Source organism: Bos mutus, chromosome 5, assembly GCF_027580195.1.
Source record: "Bos mutus isolate GX-2022 chromosome 5, NWIPB_WYAK_1.1, whole genome shotgun sequence".
Classification (NCBI taxonomy): domain Eukaryota; kingdom Metazoa; phylum Chordata; class Mammalia; order Artiodactyla; family Bovidae; genus Bos; species Bos mutus.
The window spans coordinates 37478284-37492881 of record NC_091621.1 but is presented as its reverse complement, the minus strand read 5'-3'; the positions used below and the strand labels follow the sequence as shown (position 1 = coordinate 37492881).

At 40.1% G+C, this 14598-nt stretch overlaps 1 protein-coding gene and 1 non-coding gene across 4 annotated transcripts in view; one reads left to right on the top strand and one right to left on the bottom strand.

The window, feature by feature from the left end:
* ANO6 (anoctamin 6) overlaps positions 1 to 14598 on the bottom strand; it is a 236586-nt gene that overhangs the window by 71434 nt on the left and 150554 nt on the right. For all 3 annotated transcript variants that reach the window (XR_011464220.1, XM_070370661.1, XM_070370662.1), the window contains 4 exons: positions 5862 to 5927; positions 4803 to 5090; positions 4472 to 4585; positions 1183 to 1298 (listed from right to left, as the gene is read on the bottom strand). Coding sequence is in view for 2 of the 3 variants with exons in the window: in XM_070370661.1 (XP_070226762.1) it covers positions 1183 to 1298; positions 4472 to 4585; positions 4803 to 5090; positions 5862 to 5927 (584 nt within the window). In the remaining variant the exon portion in view is untranslated. The remainder of the gene's footprint in view (positions 1 to 1182; positions 1299 to 4471; positions 4586 to 4802; positions 5091 to 5861; positions 5928 to 14598) is intronic.
* TRNAR-ACG (transfer RNA arginine (anticodon ACG)) lies at positions 10520 to 10593 on the top strand. Its single transcript has one exon. It is a non-coding gene; the product is annotated as a tRNA-Arg (tRNA).

The window sequence follows — 14598 nt, the reverse complement described above, 5'->3', positions numbered from 1 at the left end:
TTAAAATATTGCAGCAGTTTTTCACTGCACTTGTCTACACTCCTTTCCACGTTCCTGATACCCTTCTAACCTTGTGAGTCATCTTTGTCTTTCCCCTTAGCACTGGTTTTCACCATTTCCTCAAGCTTAACAAGTGCTTTTGTGCCTTGAGGCCTCTCTTCCTGATATGACTTTTTCCCAGATCCTTAAAATACTGGGCTTTTTTTTTTCCCCCCACTAGACAAATCTCAGCTCACATGCCAGTTACTCAAAGATAACTTTCTTGATTCACTTTCTTCCCCACTTCCCAGTTCCTCTCCATCTCATCACTGTGTCATTTTCTTCATTTCACTCAGAAATGTTGTTTACTTATTTATGTGCTTAGTTGTTCTTGATCTATTTTTCTCCAACAGCCTTGCCCAAGCAACGTAAGTTTCTGGAGAGCAGCCGACACTGGTGCTTTGAGAAGATGCATGCTGGACATTACGTTCCTGTGCTATTGGAAATGGTACCCAATAGAAGATACAGGAAAGCAGTGAAAACTGGCATCTCTTATCATGGCTCAGGTCGTAAAGAATCGACCTGCAACGCAGGAGACCCATGTTCCATCTCTGGATCAGGAAGATCCCCTGGAGAAGGAAATGGCTACCCACTCCAGAATTCTTGCCTGGGAAATCCCATGGACAGAGGAGCCTGGCAGCCTACAGTCCATGGGGTCACAAGTCAGACACAATTTAGCAACTAACCACCACCATCATACAATTTAAGCTAAATCTAACAATTACTCCTGTTTAATGAAGAATTTGGTGGGTCTTCGGTCCCAGTTCCTGGGAGGTAACCTCATATGCCTTGGAATTTCCCAAGATAAGACTGACTTCGTTATTCACGGTGGACCCTAAATAGTTTGTGCTAATGAGATGATTCAGGATGTGGACTGGCCAGGCCAGAAAGACCAATCACATGATTGGAACCATGTGATATTGCAGGACCACTGGGAGAAAAAGGGGCTGGAGATCAAGCCATGTGGGCAGTGACTCAATCAATCATGCCTAGCAATGAGGCCCCAATAAAAATTCTGGGCAACAAAGTCCAGAGCTGCAGCGAGCTTCCCTGGCTGGCAATACTCTTAGAGGACTGTCACACTTGAAACCACAAGGGCAATCCTGAGCCCTTCCCACTGGAGTGCTCATTACAACAACTCACCTGATAAGATCCAAGGGCTGCTTTTTGTATATGCTTCGAGGATGAGCCCATTCCCTGTACAGAAGGTACCGCTCATTGGGGCAGCTGAGGTCCTCTGATGGGGTGCTGAAGTTGCACTGGGAAGAAGCAGCAAAGAAACGAGCATCACAATCGGTATGTGTTTGCATTTGCATGTTCTGTTGGCTAAATGTGGCCCTAACATGTCACAGTCATTTGTAAATGAGGGGTCTCATTTGCTGGAACAGACCGGGCCCCTCTGTCCATGGGATTTTCCAGGCAAGAGTACTGGAGTGGGGTGCCATTGCCTTCTCTGGGAAATACCATGTAGTCCTTAGGAATTCTCAACTGGGAGTAATACTAATGCCTGGAGGGCCATTTGTGAATGTGGGTAGAAAGGAATGCTTGGATGTTACAATCCCAGGGACCACCGCAGGTACCTTGTGAGAACCCCAAGGATACTTAATGTACTGTAAGTGGACCAGCTCTAAATAATGAAAACCTGGGCTAGCTCAAGGGCCCAAACTCTCATGGCAGAGGAACGCCTGACAGCCCAGTCCCCTCCTTGGACACCGAGAGCAACCAGCTGTTTAGTGACGGCATCAGTTCTAAAACCCAGGCTTTTTTGTCCCTCAATTCAGCAGTAATTCTGTGAAAATACAGAATATAAACAACAAAAAAAGCCTGATGTGATGTTATACATTTAGCTTATTCAAGAAACCAAACTTCCTGCCTCTGCTTAAATGCAATCTCTCTTCTTCCCACCTCACTCACCTTCTTTCCCTCATACTAGAATCAGAATTACCTGGCTCCACCACTTGCTAGCTGGATGACCTTCTGGAAGTCAGTTAGCCTCTCCATTCATCAATTTCCTCATCAATAAAATGGGGATAATAATTCTACCCACCTCAAAGAGTTGTTAAGATGATCGACTCAGCCACAGCAATGTTCAAAGTCCCTGGCATATAATAACTACTGACAGATGTTATTATCAACCAGAAAATTATTAATATTAAAGTTTTAACATAAGTCCTGACCTCTACTTGCCTGCCTTCTAAATACCTCATGAGATCATCCCTTAACCTGGACGTGGGACCAGCGCAATTACAGGAAGATTTAGTGGAAAAGAACTGGGCATGGGCAGATGTCCACTGAGTACTACAGAGCCTTGACATCCCATACTGATAATCACGACAGCTATTTGCAAGTGTACCCAAGTTTATATCATGCTCACTGCTAGTTTTGTTGGTGCACAAATATAAAATACACGGACTGTCAGGTTGGACTGCTCTGTTGGGTCTTTTAGCAGGAAACTCAGCATCTGCTTCCCCATCCAGCTCCCAGTTCTCTGTGCATGCGTATCAAGGAGCATGCCTGCTGTTCCAGTTTTATTATCTTACACAGTACATTTCAATACTGTCTTCATCCACAAATACATGTATTTCACAGTAGCGATTATCAATGAGTCTTTGCTTTGTTTGGCCTTTTAGTTCAGTTCAGTCACTCAGACTGACTCTGTCAGACTCATGTCTGACTCTGTGTGACCCCATGGACTACAGCAGGCCAGGCCTCTCTGTCCATCACCAACACCCAAAGTTTACTCAAACTCACGACCATTGAGTCAGTGATGCCATCCAACCATCTCATCCTCTGTCGTCCCCTACTCCTCCTGCCTTCAATCTTTCCCAGTATCAGGGTCTTTACAAATGAGTCAGTTCTTCGCATCAGATGGCCAAAGTATTGAAGTTTCAGCTTCAGCATCAGTCCTTCCAATGAACATTCAGGACTGATTTCCTTTAGGATGGACTGGCTGGATCTCCTTGCTGTCCAACGAGTTTTCTCAAGAGTTTTCTCCAATACCACAGTGCAAAAGCATCAATCCTTCAGTGCTCAGCTTTGTTTACAGTTCAACTCTCACATCCATACATGACCACTGGAAAAACCATAGCTTTGACTAGATGGACCTTTGTTGACAAAGTAATGTCTCTGCTTTTTAATGCTGTCTAAGTTGGTCATAACTTTTCTTCCAAGGAGTAAGCATCTTTTAATTTTATGGCTGCAGTCACCATCTGCAGTGATTTTGGAGCCCCCCAAAAATAAAGTCTGACACTGTTTCCACTGTTTTCCCATCTATTTGCCATGAAGTGATGGGACCAGATGCCATGATCTTCGTTTTCTTAATGTTGAGCTTTAAGGCAACTTTTTCACTCTGCTCTTTCACTTTCATCAAGAGGTTCTTTAGTTCTTCTTCACTTTCTGCCATAAGGGTGGTGTCATCTGCATATGTGAGGTTATTGATATTTCTCCTGGCAATCTTGATTCTAGCCTGTGCTTCATCCAGTCCAGCATTTCTCATGATGTACTCTTTGGCCTCAGAGATCCAGATAAACTGATAGTGAATATAACAAAGTAACAGAGCAATATAAAACAGGATTTTATTTATTTTAATGACAGACTTTTAAGAGCTTAGGTAAAACATCCTTGCATTTATAGAATCATTAAGCTTCTACAGCAGTCACATTTTAAAATTTTCATTTCATGAGTGATCTTATCAGCTAGAGGAGTGCTCTTGAATTTGAGGAGTTGCTGTCATCTCAGTATGCTGTCCTTAAAAAATGTCAACACTCTGCTGTATTGCCATCCTGACAAGAACCCTGACAGATGCCTTTTTAGAAGCCCTGTGATATTCCAGGACACAGTTTGAAGATGGTTATTTCACAGAAGAAAATGCCTGCCTGAATTCCAGAAAATGGTAAATGAAATGATCTAACATATTTTTCTTACAAAGAACCAATACTTTTCTGGTTGATAATAATATCTGTCAGTAATTATGAAAACAGCTGACAGATATATAGTACTTATTATGTGCCACGAACTGTTCTAACATCCATGTGGATGAACTGATCCTCATAACAACTCTACGAGATAGGAATTATTATTATCCCCATTTTACTGACGAGGAAATTGATGAATAGAGAGGTTAAGTGACTTTCACAAGATCCTCCAGCTCGAAAGGTGTTTGAGTCTGAGTCTATGCTCTTAATTGGTCCACACATTAACTCTGGGAAATGCTGTCTATTCATTCGTTCACTCATTTTAACTAAGGGTTTTTCCCTGTGCCTGGGATTCAGCAGTAAACAATACAACACGATTCCTGCCCTAAATGAACTTACAATCTTGCAATATGTCCTCTTCATTTTACCAAGGAAGAAACAAGTTCAAGAAGGTTAGCCTTTCCCTAACATTAGAATACATTTTAGATATTTTATTTCATTTTTGCCATTTGACTTACATCATGGAGAGGGAAAGCGGCCTTGTAGATTCCAGAGTTTACGAGTTTGTTAATCCCAAACTTTTTAACATTGTCCCTTACTTGGTACATTATCCGAGAAAGAATGAAGTAAACCTAAAAAAGATTCCAAAATAGAGTGTGTAGTTTATACAGTGTAACTAGCCAATCATTGCTTCCTGTCCTAACAGGAATCTGTAGGTGTATTACTTTTCTTTCTTTTTTTTGGGGAGCTTATAAAACCCAAACCAAACCAACCAAATTAAACCACTAATTATTCAACAGTAGGTTTTAAATCACCCCAAGACAGCAGCTAAATTGGGTTTAGACTTACAATGCGGCTTCTGGTGGCTGGATTGAAGAATGTGTCTCTATCTTGAATGTAAAAGTCATTCATGCGGTTCTTCTCAAACGGGGCAGTGAAAAACTCTTGCTCTGGCTTGATGATACTTTCATCCACTTGGAGGAGTTTGGTAAACCAGTTGAAATTATCAAAGGCTGAGGACCGGGTTTTCAGATCATTGGGTTTCAGAGGCAATTTGATGTGCATTATCTCTGCATAGGTACATAGCACCTCCCATGGGGCATGTACTTTTACAAATACAAGCTTGTCATCCACAAGCTATATTGAAAGAATAAGCATACAAACCAGGAAACCAAATCAACTACTGATATTTTCACAAATTTAAAACAGATTATTCTTATGTTTTAGTTCTTTCATAAAATCACCAGTATTTTAGATGAAGAAAAGCAAATGTGTTATTAGTCCAAATTAGTAACTAAACATAAAAACATTATATTGTAGTGTTATTGTAATGACAAGTTTTAAAATTTCTTAGACCAAGGAGAAGGCTGTTTAATTTATTATATATCTGTTCAATGTCATTATGTGATCATTAAAAAGGATTTAAAAGAACTATATTTATTAATATATAAATGCATTTATTATATGATAAAGAGAGAAAAGCAAACTTTAAAACTGTGAAATGATAATTTCCTTTTAAGGGAAAAATGTATATATTTGAGTAAAAGAACATATTTAGAAGGACAAGATTATTTATGGATAAAGTACAGATGATTTTCAATTCCACTATTCTTACATTTTCTAATTTTTGGGGGGTAAACTATCATTTGTATTATATAAAAATCTTTAAAAAGGTTCTATTCATACATAGATTTATTATTAGATTCTTTGGCTATTAAGAAAGATCCATGGTTTTTATCAGCAACAAACATATACTCTATAGTGCAGATTCTGACTGACTCCCGTCCCAGCCTGCAGTTAAGGCGTGGCTGGGGTTACATGTTTCAAATGCCTTTCCAGCACTCTGAGTGACAGGCTAGTTCCCAGGAGCAACAGTCAGTTGGCGGTTGGAAAGGGTCTGACACTTACGGATCTGGTTGCTTCTAGCTGCAGACCATCACAGATGAGGTTAGATTCATATGCTTGTCTTTTTCTCTGCCAAAAGAAATTGGAAATATGTTAGGCCTTCAGTTTTACCGGGGCGGGGGCGGGGGGGGGGGACCTATGTGTTTTTTTAATTAAAAAAAAAATCAAACCAATTTGAACTTAATGAAGAGATACATTTGCTCAAAACAGCACAGAAGCAACGGAGGTGCTCTGTCTGTTGGCGGCGTGTGGGTTGAGACTCCTCAGAGGCAATGCTGTGGAGGATAACTGGATTCTCCTGCGACTCTGGAGGACCCTTGGTTGTCCTGTAGGTTTCTGGCCACTTGAGGTACATAAAAATCTCCAGCTTTGGCACAATTTCAAAGACTTTTTTTGGCTTATGACAGATTGTATACATAAGTGGAGGTTTTGGAGTCCCGCTCACCCATGGAATATACCAGAGTTACAGTCCAGATCTGACATTCTAGATTATTATAATTTTGTTTCTACATCAGACATTGAAATAGTTTGGTTTTGGATGTATATATTTCATCTTTACATGCCTTGACCAATATTAATAAAACAACACACAATTTTGGTAAAAGGTAAGAAATTTTTCTCTTTGTAAGATTGAAATGTTAGTGAAGCTATAAAACACACACCTAAATCTACAAAATGAACTGATAATACATCTGACAATGTTACAGGGCCATTTATATGAACCACATAGTGAAACATATCTCAACTAAGATGTTAAAAACAGAGGGAGTAAAGGAAGAATATATTTCTAAAAAACAAAAACAAAACCACATAAAATATAAACTAGAATTTCCATCTTTAGTAATCACAGGAGGTGAACTAGACCAATTCTCCCACTGAAGACAACTAAAAATGCTGCATTAAAATCAGTTTTTAACTTCAGCAGTTAACAGGATAGAGAGGAATTACTGGGCCAATGTTCTGTATCTAGTGGGTTGGGCAGTCAGGCCACTGTGCCCATGCTTTGCCCACTGTGGACGGGCAGAGAGGGAGCTCAGCTGCTGTGCCACATACAGCACCTAGAACATAGAAAGCACCTAATAAATTAAAGTGGATGCTGCATGTAAAAAGGTCCAAGGTGAAAAAATACACCTGGCATTTGACTTAATGTGAGTGCCAGTGGAATCCCTAATATATTTTGTGGAAGTATGAGAAACAGAATATTGCTTTATTTTCATATATTTAAAAAAGTTATATAGTATTAATACTTACTGTGCCAGACACTGTTCTAAGAACTTTACAAATATAATACGTTTGTTACACATGAGCACAAAATAGTCACTTAGAGAAAAACATCAAGTGCTATACACAAATAAGCCAAACTTATTATTAGGAAAGGCCAGTGAGATGAGAGCTAGGGGGTGAGATGGGGGTGTGGAGGTACAGCTTTCCCATTGTTCCCAGCAGGTGGCTGCCCCCCTGCCCGCCTCCCACCCCCTATCTCTGCAGTGCACTCTGCTAGGATTTTCAGTCTTCTCTACCCCTCATTCACCATCTGTCCACGTCAGTTGGGAAGGTGGTTCAGACCCACTCTGCTTGGTACCCAAGCAGTATTTCTTCACCTTAGACTCAAACCCTCATACTTCAATTCCTGCATGGCAGCCCAAGCACTGTTCCAGATGGAGTCTTTCTTTACTATTGTGTAAAAGCATTTCTGGTCTTTCCAGCCACACCTGACAGAGTACTCAGCAGGAGTACATGCCCAATACATGTTTGTTGAAAGAATATACTCAACAAACATTAATTTGTTCTACAAACATTTCCTGAGAGCACTCTTCAAAGTGATGAAGATTCAAAGAGGAATCTGAAATGGTCTGCTGCAGAGGATCTACAAAGTCAGCAACCAGGGATCTAGGACTGTGTCCAATACAAAAGGACTGGAACACTCATTCATGGGTCTAAGGCACTGTAATGGACACCCGTCATTCTATATAACCACTCAGCATTTCCACTCCCGCCAGAGCCCCACGTCCCCTACAGTGAATAAAAACAGACACACCTATTCCTTGTCTCCCATGAGTTCGCTACTGGCAAGTGAGTAGCTATTAAGCAGACCACTTAAGACTCTAATCAGAAGCTGGAGATGCAAAGAAGTCAGGCCAAGCAGAACTCCTCCTGAGGCGGCTGGGAGAATGGGAGCCAGTGACAGCAGTGGCAGAGGTCTCAGCAGGAGCTTTCGGGGAGGACTGCTGGTCAGAAGTGACCAGAAGCAGTTCTGGACTGGGGAGCAACCTTGCTTTGTCCCAGACCAGCTGTGAAATGGAATTTGGAGCACTGACTCTGGCTGCCTCGTCTCCAGGTTTTGTTTGTCCGAGTCTTCCAATGAATCTGTGAGCTCCTAATATTCTTTACTAATAGACTCTTTGTTTCTTTGTCTGCTTAAATTAGAGCTAATTTCTGTTACTTGCCAGCAAGAATCCTAATAGGGTAATAACGATGAACTAGGGAAAACCTGTTAGGCTAAAAGCAAAATCACTGTGCGGTATAGGGAGGGGTGTTCTGTGCAGACCGGACACTCTGACTTCCTCTCTTTCTGGGGAGATGCCTCAACCTGAGGTTGTACAAATGGCGACCCAGCTTGTCCCACTAGAGGTCATAAGTAGAATTCAACTGTCTTCTGGAGTCAGGCAGCAATAATTTCAGTTAGGATGTGAAAGCTCAGACTCAAGGCTTTTAGCTCACATGAACAAATGTCCTTCTAGTTAGATGACTAGGTGGTTGCTGTTCAGTCGCTCAGCCGTGTCCGACTCTTTGCAACCCCATGGACAGCAGCACTCCAGGCTTCCCTGTTCCTCACAATTTCCCAGAGTTTGCTCTGACTCATGTCCATTGAGTCAATGATGCCATCCAACCACCTCATCCTCTGTCAACCCTTCTCCTCCTGCCCTCAATCTTTCCCAGCTTTTCCAGTGAGTCAGCTCTTCCCATCAGGCAGCTAAAGTACTAGAGCTTCAGCATCAGTCCTTCCAATGAATATTCAGGACTGATTTCCTTTAGGATTGACTGGCTTGATCTCCTTGCAGTCCAAGGGGTTCTCAAGCATCTTCTCTAGCAACACAGTTTCTAGAAGGCTAGGAGAATCAGTTAAAAGGGCAGCTTCTTGGGTGGCTTAATGGGTGTGTGAACAATGAAGTGATGGTAGTAAGAAACCACATACCTGTGTTAACTCATAAAATTCCACAGTTCCCACCAAAAGCATACCGTGATGCACAACTGTCCCCTTCCTGGCCCCCCTCCTCCACTGGGGAGTGGCTCCAAAACTTTGAAGGTGCTCCTTGCATTCGACACTTCACTTCAGGACGCTTCAAGCGCTGTGGTCTCCTTCCTCAGACAAATGCAGCCACTCACAAAAAGTCCTGTGCATGCCGCCTCTCTTAGGAGGACACCATCTTTCTCCTGGGTATCAGGAGATCACACCTTTTTCCTGTTTTTCCTGAGTTTGCTTCGGCAATACCTTCTCTTTTCAGTCCTTTATCTTCATTGCTCTTATTCAGCAAACAAACACCTTAAATGTTTCTTTTCTTAAAGAATATAAAATCCTCCCTCAGGCCTGGCTGCTCTTTAAAGGGTTATCATTCCTGTCCCTAGGGATGTCTGTCTTTTAATCTTGATATCCTTAGCACTTAGAATGGGCCTAAAGTGGAAGAAACAAGCAACAGATGTCTGATGAAAGAAGGAATGAGTGGATGGTGCATGGATGGCTACCGGTTTTGTGGGAATTGACTGAGGAATGTAGTGTAGCAACCAGGCGCCTCTTTCCTGAGCTCCCCTTCCCCCACAGCGCTCCAAGAACTTTTACTTAGGGGCATTACAGGACATGATGGAGAAAGAGAGATAGAGTTTAATTCTGGAACGTGCTAGCACCAAATAGCTCCAGGGTACCCAGAGCAGGAAGACATCTCTTGATCCCCTGGGAGTCTAAATTACCAGATGACAAAAGGGGGCCAGTTCAGAGAACCTGCAAAGAACTAGCCCCACGAGAGGGCAGTTGCATCATCACGCATACCAAACACAAACTACTCCTGCCTTGGCTGTATCCGCTGCATCAGCCATGACCATGACAAGCGGCATGGTGCAAACTAGACATGGTTAGATTCCAAGTCAAAATTTAAATCCTGGTCCTGCCATTTGCTAGCTCTGTGACGTTGGGCAAATAAACTCTGCAAGTATCAGTGGCTTCATCTCAAAGGTGGTGTAAGAAATAGCTTCATAAGTATAAAGTGCTCAGCATAAGGCCTGACACATAATAAGCCCATAATAAGACATGTTAACCATTGTTATTTCCTTTCTCTGTCTTCAAATATGCTCAGCCTCCTTTATTCCTTAAAAAAAAAAAAAGTCCTCTCTACCTTGTAAGCCTCAGAGGCTCACCTCTTTTATCTAATGTCAAACACCATAACAAAAACAAGCAACCCGAATCATTTAGCTTCCACAGTGTACACCCAGTGACAGCTTAATCCCTTCCACGGGATACCAATGACATTATTTTACCAGAACTCCAGGAACTGGATCTTAAATCTGAGTCATTTAGCTCACTCTCCTCTTGACTCTATACACTATATTGTCCCAGTCCTCAGGTTACCTTCTTTGATATATAATGGATGTATATATCCTTCTGGACTTCCCTGGTGGCTCAGTCGGTAAAAGTGTCTGCCTACGATGCGGGAGACCCAGGTTCGATCCCTGGGTCAGGAAGATCCCCCTGGAGAAGGAAATGGCAACCCACTCCAGTACTTTTGCCTGGAAAATCTCATGAATGGACGGAGAAGCCTGGTAGGCTACAGTCCATGGGGTCACAAAAAGTCAAACACAACTTAGTGACTTCACTTTCATATATCCTTTTCATTCTCTGAAGAAAGAATTAATACTGTTAAAATGGTCATACTACTTAAAGTAGTATGACAGATTGAATGCACTCTCTATCAAAATACCCATGATATTTTTCACAGAACAAATAATTCTGAAATTTATATGGAAGCACAAATGACCCAGAGTCGCCAAAGCAATCCTGGGAGAAAAGAACAAGACTGGAGGTATAACCCTTCTAGACTTCAAACTATACTACAAAACTAAACTAATCAAAAAAAAAAAAAAAAAAAAAAAGCAAGGTATTGGCTCAGAAACAGACACACAGATCAATGGAACAGAATAGACAGCCCAGAAATAAACCCACTCGTTTATGGTCAGTTAATTTATGATAAAGGAGGCAGAAATATACAATGGAGAAGAGAGTGTCTTCAATAAGTGGTGCTGGAGAAGCTGGACAGCTACATGCAAAACAATGAATTCAGAACATTCCTTCATACCATATACAAAAATAAAAACTTAAAATGGTTTAAAGACTAATTTAAAGCCCTAAGTGTAAGATATGACATCATAAAACTCCTAGAAGAAAATACAAGCAAAACATTTTCAGACATAAATTATAGCAATATTTTCTTAGCTAAGTCTCCCAAGGAAAAAGAAATAAAAGCAAAAATAAACAAATAGGACCTAATCCAACTTAAACATTTCTGAACAGCAAAGGACACCATCAATGAAAGGAAAAGACAATGAAAAGAAAATGAGAAGAGAGATTTGCAAATTATGAGGCCAAAAAGGGGCTAATAACCAAAATATGTAAACAGCTCACATAACTCAATATATTAAAAAGAAATGCTGATTTTAAAATGGGCAGACATTTTTGCAAAAAAGAAGACATACAGATGACTAACAGGCACATGAAAAGATGCTCAACACCATTAATTATTAGACAAATGCAAATCAAAACCATAAGGAGAAGGTCTCCCTGGTGGTTCAGTTCCACGTTCCCAATGGAGGGGGCTCCACGTTCAATCTAAGGCTCCACATTCCCAATGGAGGGAGCTCAGGTTCAATCCCTGGTCGGGGAACTCGATCCCACATGCCACAACTAAGAGGCTGCATGCCACGACTAAAGATCCTGCATGCCACAACAAAGACTGAAGATCCCACATGCCATAACTAAGAGCTGGCACAGCCAAATAAATAAATAAAAATATTTTTAAAAAACACAATGATATATTGCCTCACAGCTGTAAGAGTGACTAATGTTAAAAAGTCAACAAATAACAAATGCTGTCAAGAATGTGGAGAAAAGGAAATTCCTGTACACTGATGATTGGAATGTAAACTGGTACAGCCACTGGTGAAGCCAGTATGGAGTTTCCTCAAAAAACTAAACTACAATTACCATGTTATCCAACAATTCCACTCCTGGGTATATACTGGAAAGAACAAAAACTCTAATTTGAAAAGATACATGCATCCCAATGTTCATAGCAGTACTATATACAAGAGCCAAGATGTGGACACAATCCAGTGATTGTCTTAAGAAGATGTGATACACACACACTTGTGAGCTCAGGTACACACATACATACACACACACATACACACAGTGGAATGCTACTCAGCTGTAAAAAGAATGACATATTTCCATTTGCAACAACATGGATAGACCCAGAGATTATTAGGCGTAGTGAAATAAGTCAAAGACAACTGCTACATAATACCATTTATACGAGGAATCTAAACTATAAGTGAATACATATACAAAACAATTTATTCACAAACTGTTGAATGTTTTAGTTGTTTCTAATTTTTCATAATTACGAAAATTCTTGTAGAATAAGTTTTGTGTATCCTCCTCAGAATAAAGTCCTAGATGCAGAATTGTTGAAAAGTGCATACAACTTAAACTTCTTTAATAGATATTGCTGTACTGCCACTGAGAAAAAGTTATACTATAGCGTATGCAATTTTAGTTCTTATTTGGTTCTTTACAAAGACCTTGTAAGATATTTACCTGATATCTCTTGATAACTGGCAGATCTTGGAGTTGGTTTATAATGCCCTCTGTTTTATTACTAACTATAAATACTTAAATAGTTGAACCAAGGAAAGGGCATTTTTATTTGCTTAAACATGTTAATATATCACCTTGGTGTTACTTTAATAAGACAGTTCTTGTTATTTCCCTTTGGCATGGCAGTTCACAAAGAACTAGTGGAATATTTTAAAAATTGATCAAACCAGTTTTCTTGGTTTGTCAGGTTGCTAAAGTAAATTAGCATATGTGCTATATTTGTCAAACAGGAATACATCAGGAAAAGACTGCTTACTTAAGAAAAGATTGCTTAAATCTATTTAATATGAGATCATCAGCTTTACTGCAGTGTAGAATTTACACTTGGATAAGTAACCGTGTTCCTGACATTTAAAAAAAAATAGGGTAGAGCTGTCTTCCATGTTAAAAATGAAAGAAAATTAATATTGCATATTGAATGACATACTCATTTCTTAATAAATATTTGCTGAATAAATGAGTATCTGAGGCCACACGGTTTTTAACTAAAAATTATCTATGTACCTTATTGGAAACCTTACAGGTAAGAATCTAAACCTATGTTTATAGTCTATGGTGTGTATTCGGCAGCACAAAATGATTAAACCAGACTGACTGGCTCTGAAAAAAGCCCAGTCATATGCGAGATTATGTTGTAAGTTCCTCTGTCTCTAGGAGAGTAAATTCCCTGGCACTGTAACCTAGATCTCTCTCTTTCTTTTCAACCTACTTCTAGCAAAGCCAAAGAGACTATAATCACTGAGGATCTACGGACATCACAAAAAGAGGCACATGATTCTGCTACTGTCAGTGGAGAATGGTACTTGGGGTTCAAAGTAGAGAAGGACAAGAGCACTTATCCCACCCCAGAAACTGAAATTTTATTCATACCTCTTATGGGAGGTTAATAAAGCTGTCAGAGAAATAAAGAATAAAGCAATCAAAATCACAAAGGACAGACTGGCATAATTAAGGCAGCTTTCTGTCCCCTAAGCACCTGAGATTGCACATCTCATTTGGCTTAATAAAGTCATTGTTGGGAAGGACTTGCTTGTGAATTATACAGTAATAATACTGATTTTAAACACCAATGTCTACCATTTCCTTTATGTTGCTCTGCTTTATTGCATAAAAAGCAGGGGTTGCAATGTCTAAGAAGATTGCTAAATACACTCTGATGATAATATATCAGCATAAATCAGTTGAGATTAATGAAATAGATTTATTTCAAATATTCTTCCAGCTTTGTCAGGCAAAATACTGACGATGCTGTCACTGTACTTCTCAACTTGCCAATCTTTGTTACGCCTATGGAGTTGGGTAAGAAGTAAACCAAAGGGACTTAATTTGTGCAAAAATATTTCTTTCTAATTACTCAAAGTGCTTCTTACTTGGTAAGGTCTGGTAAGCAAGAATACATTATTTAATTGGGACTTAAATTCACGTGTTGTTGATAAAACATTGAATGTTAGTGGACTGATTTAGGTGACATATGTTCATAAGGAGATAGAAAACAGACAAGCGTCCTAAATGACAAGCATAGAAAGGAAGTGAATATGTAGCTGAAGCTTATTTCCAACTTTTCTTTTTAAATTAGCATTTTTGGTGTAATTATGAAAATAAATAAATGGTAACTTAGAAATTTTCCAAGAAGGAAAAAAAAAAAAATCACCTGTTATCAATCCACTGCTAGGATAACTCGGAGAAGGCGATGGCACCCCACTCCAGTACTCTTGCCTGGAAAACCCCATGGACAGAGGAGCCTGGAAGGCTGCAGTCCATGGGATCGCTGAGGATCGGATTCGACTAAGTGACTTCACTTTCACTTTTCACTTT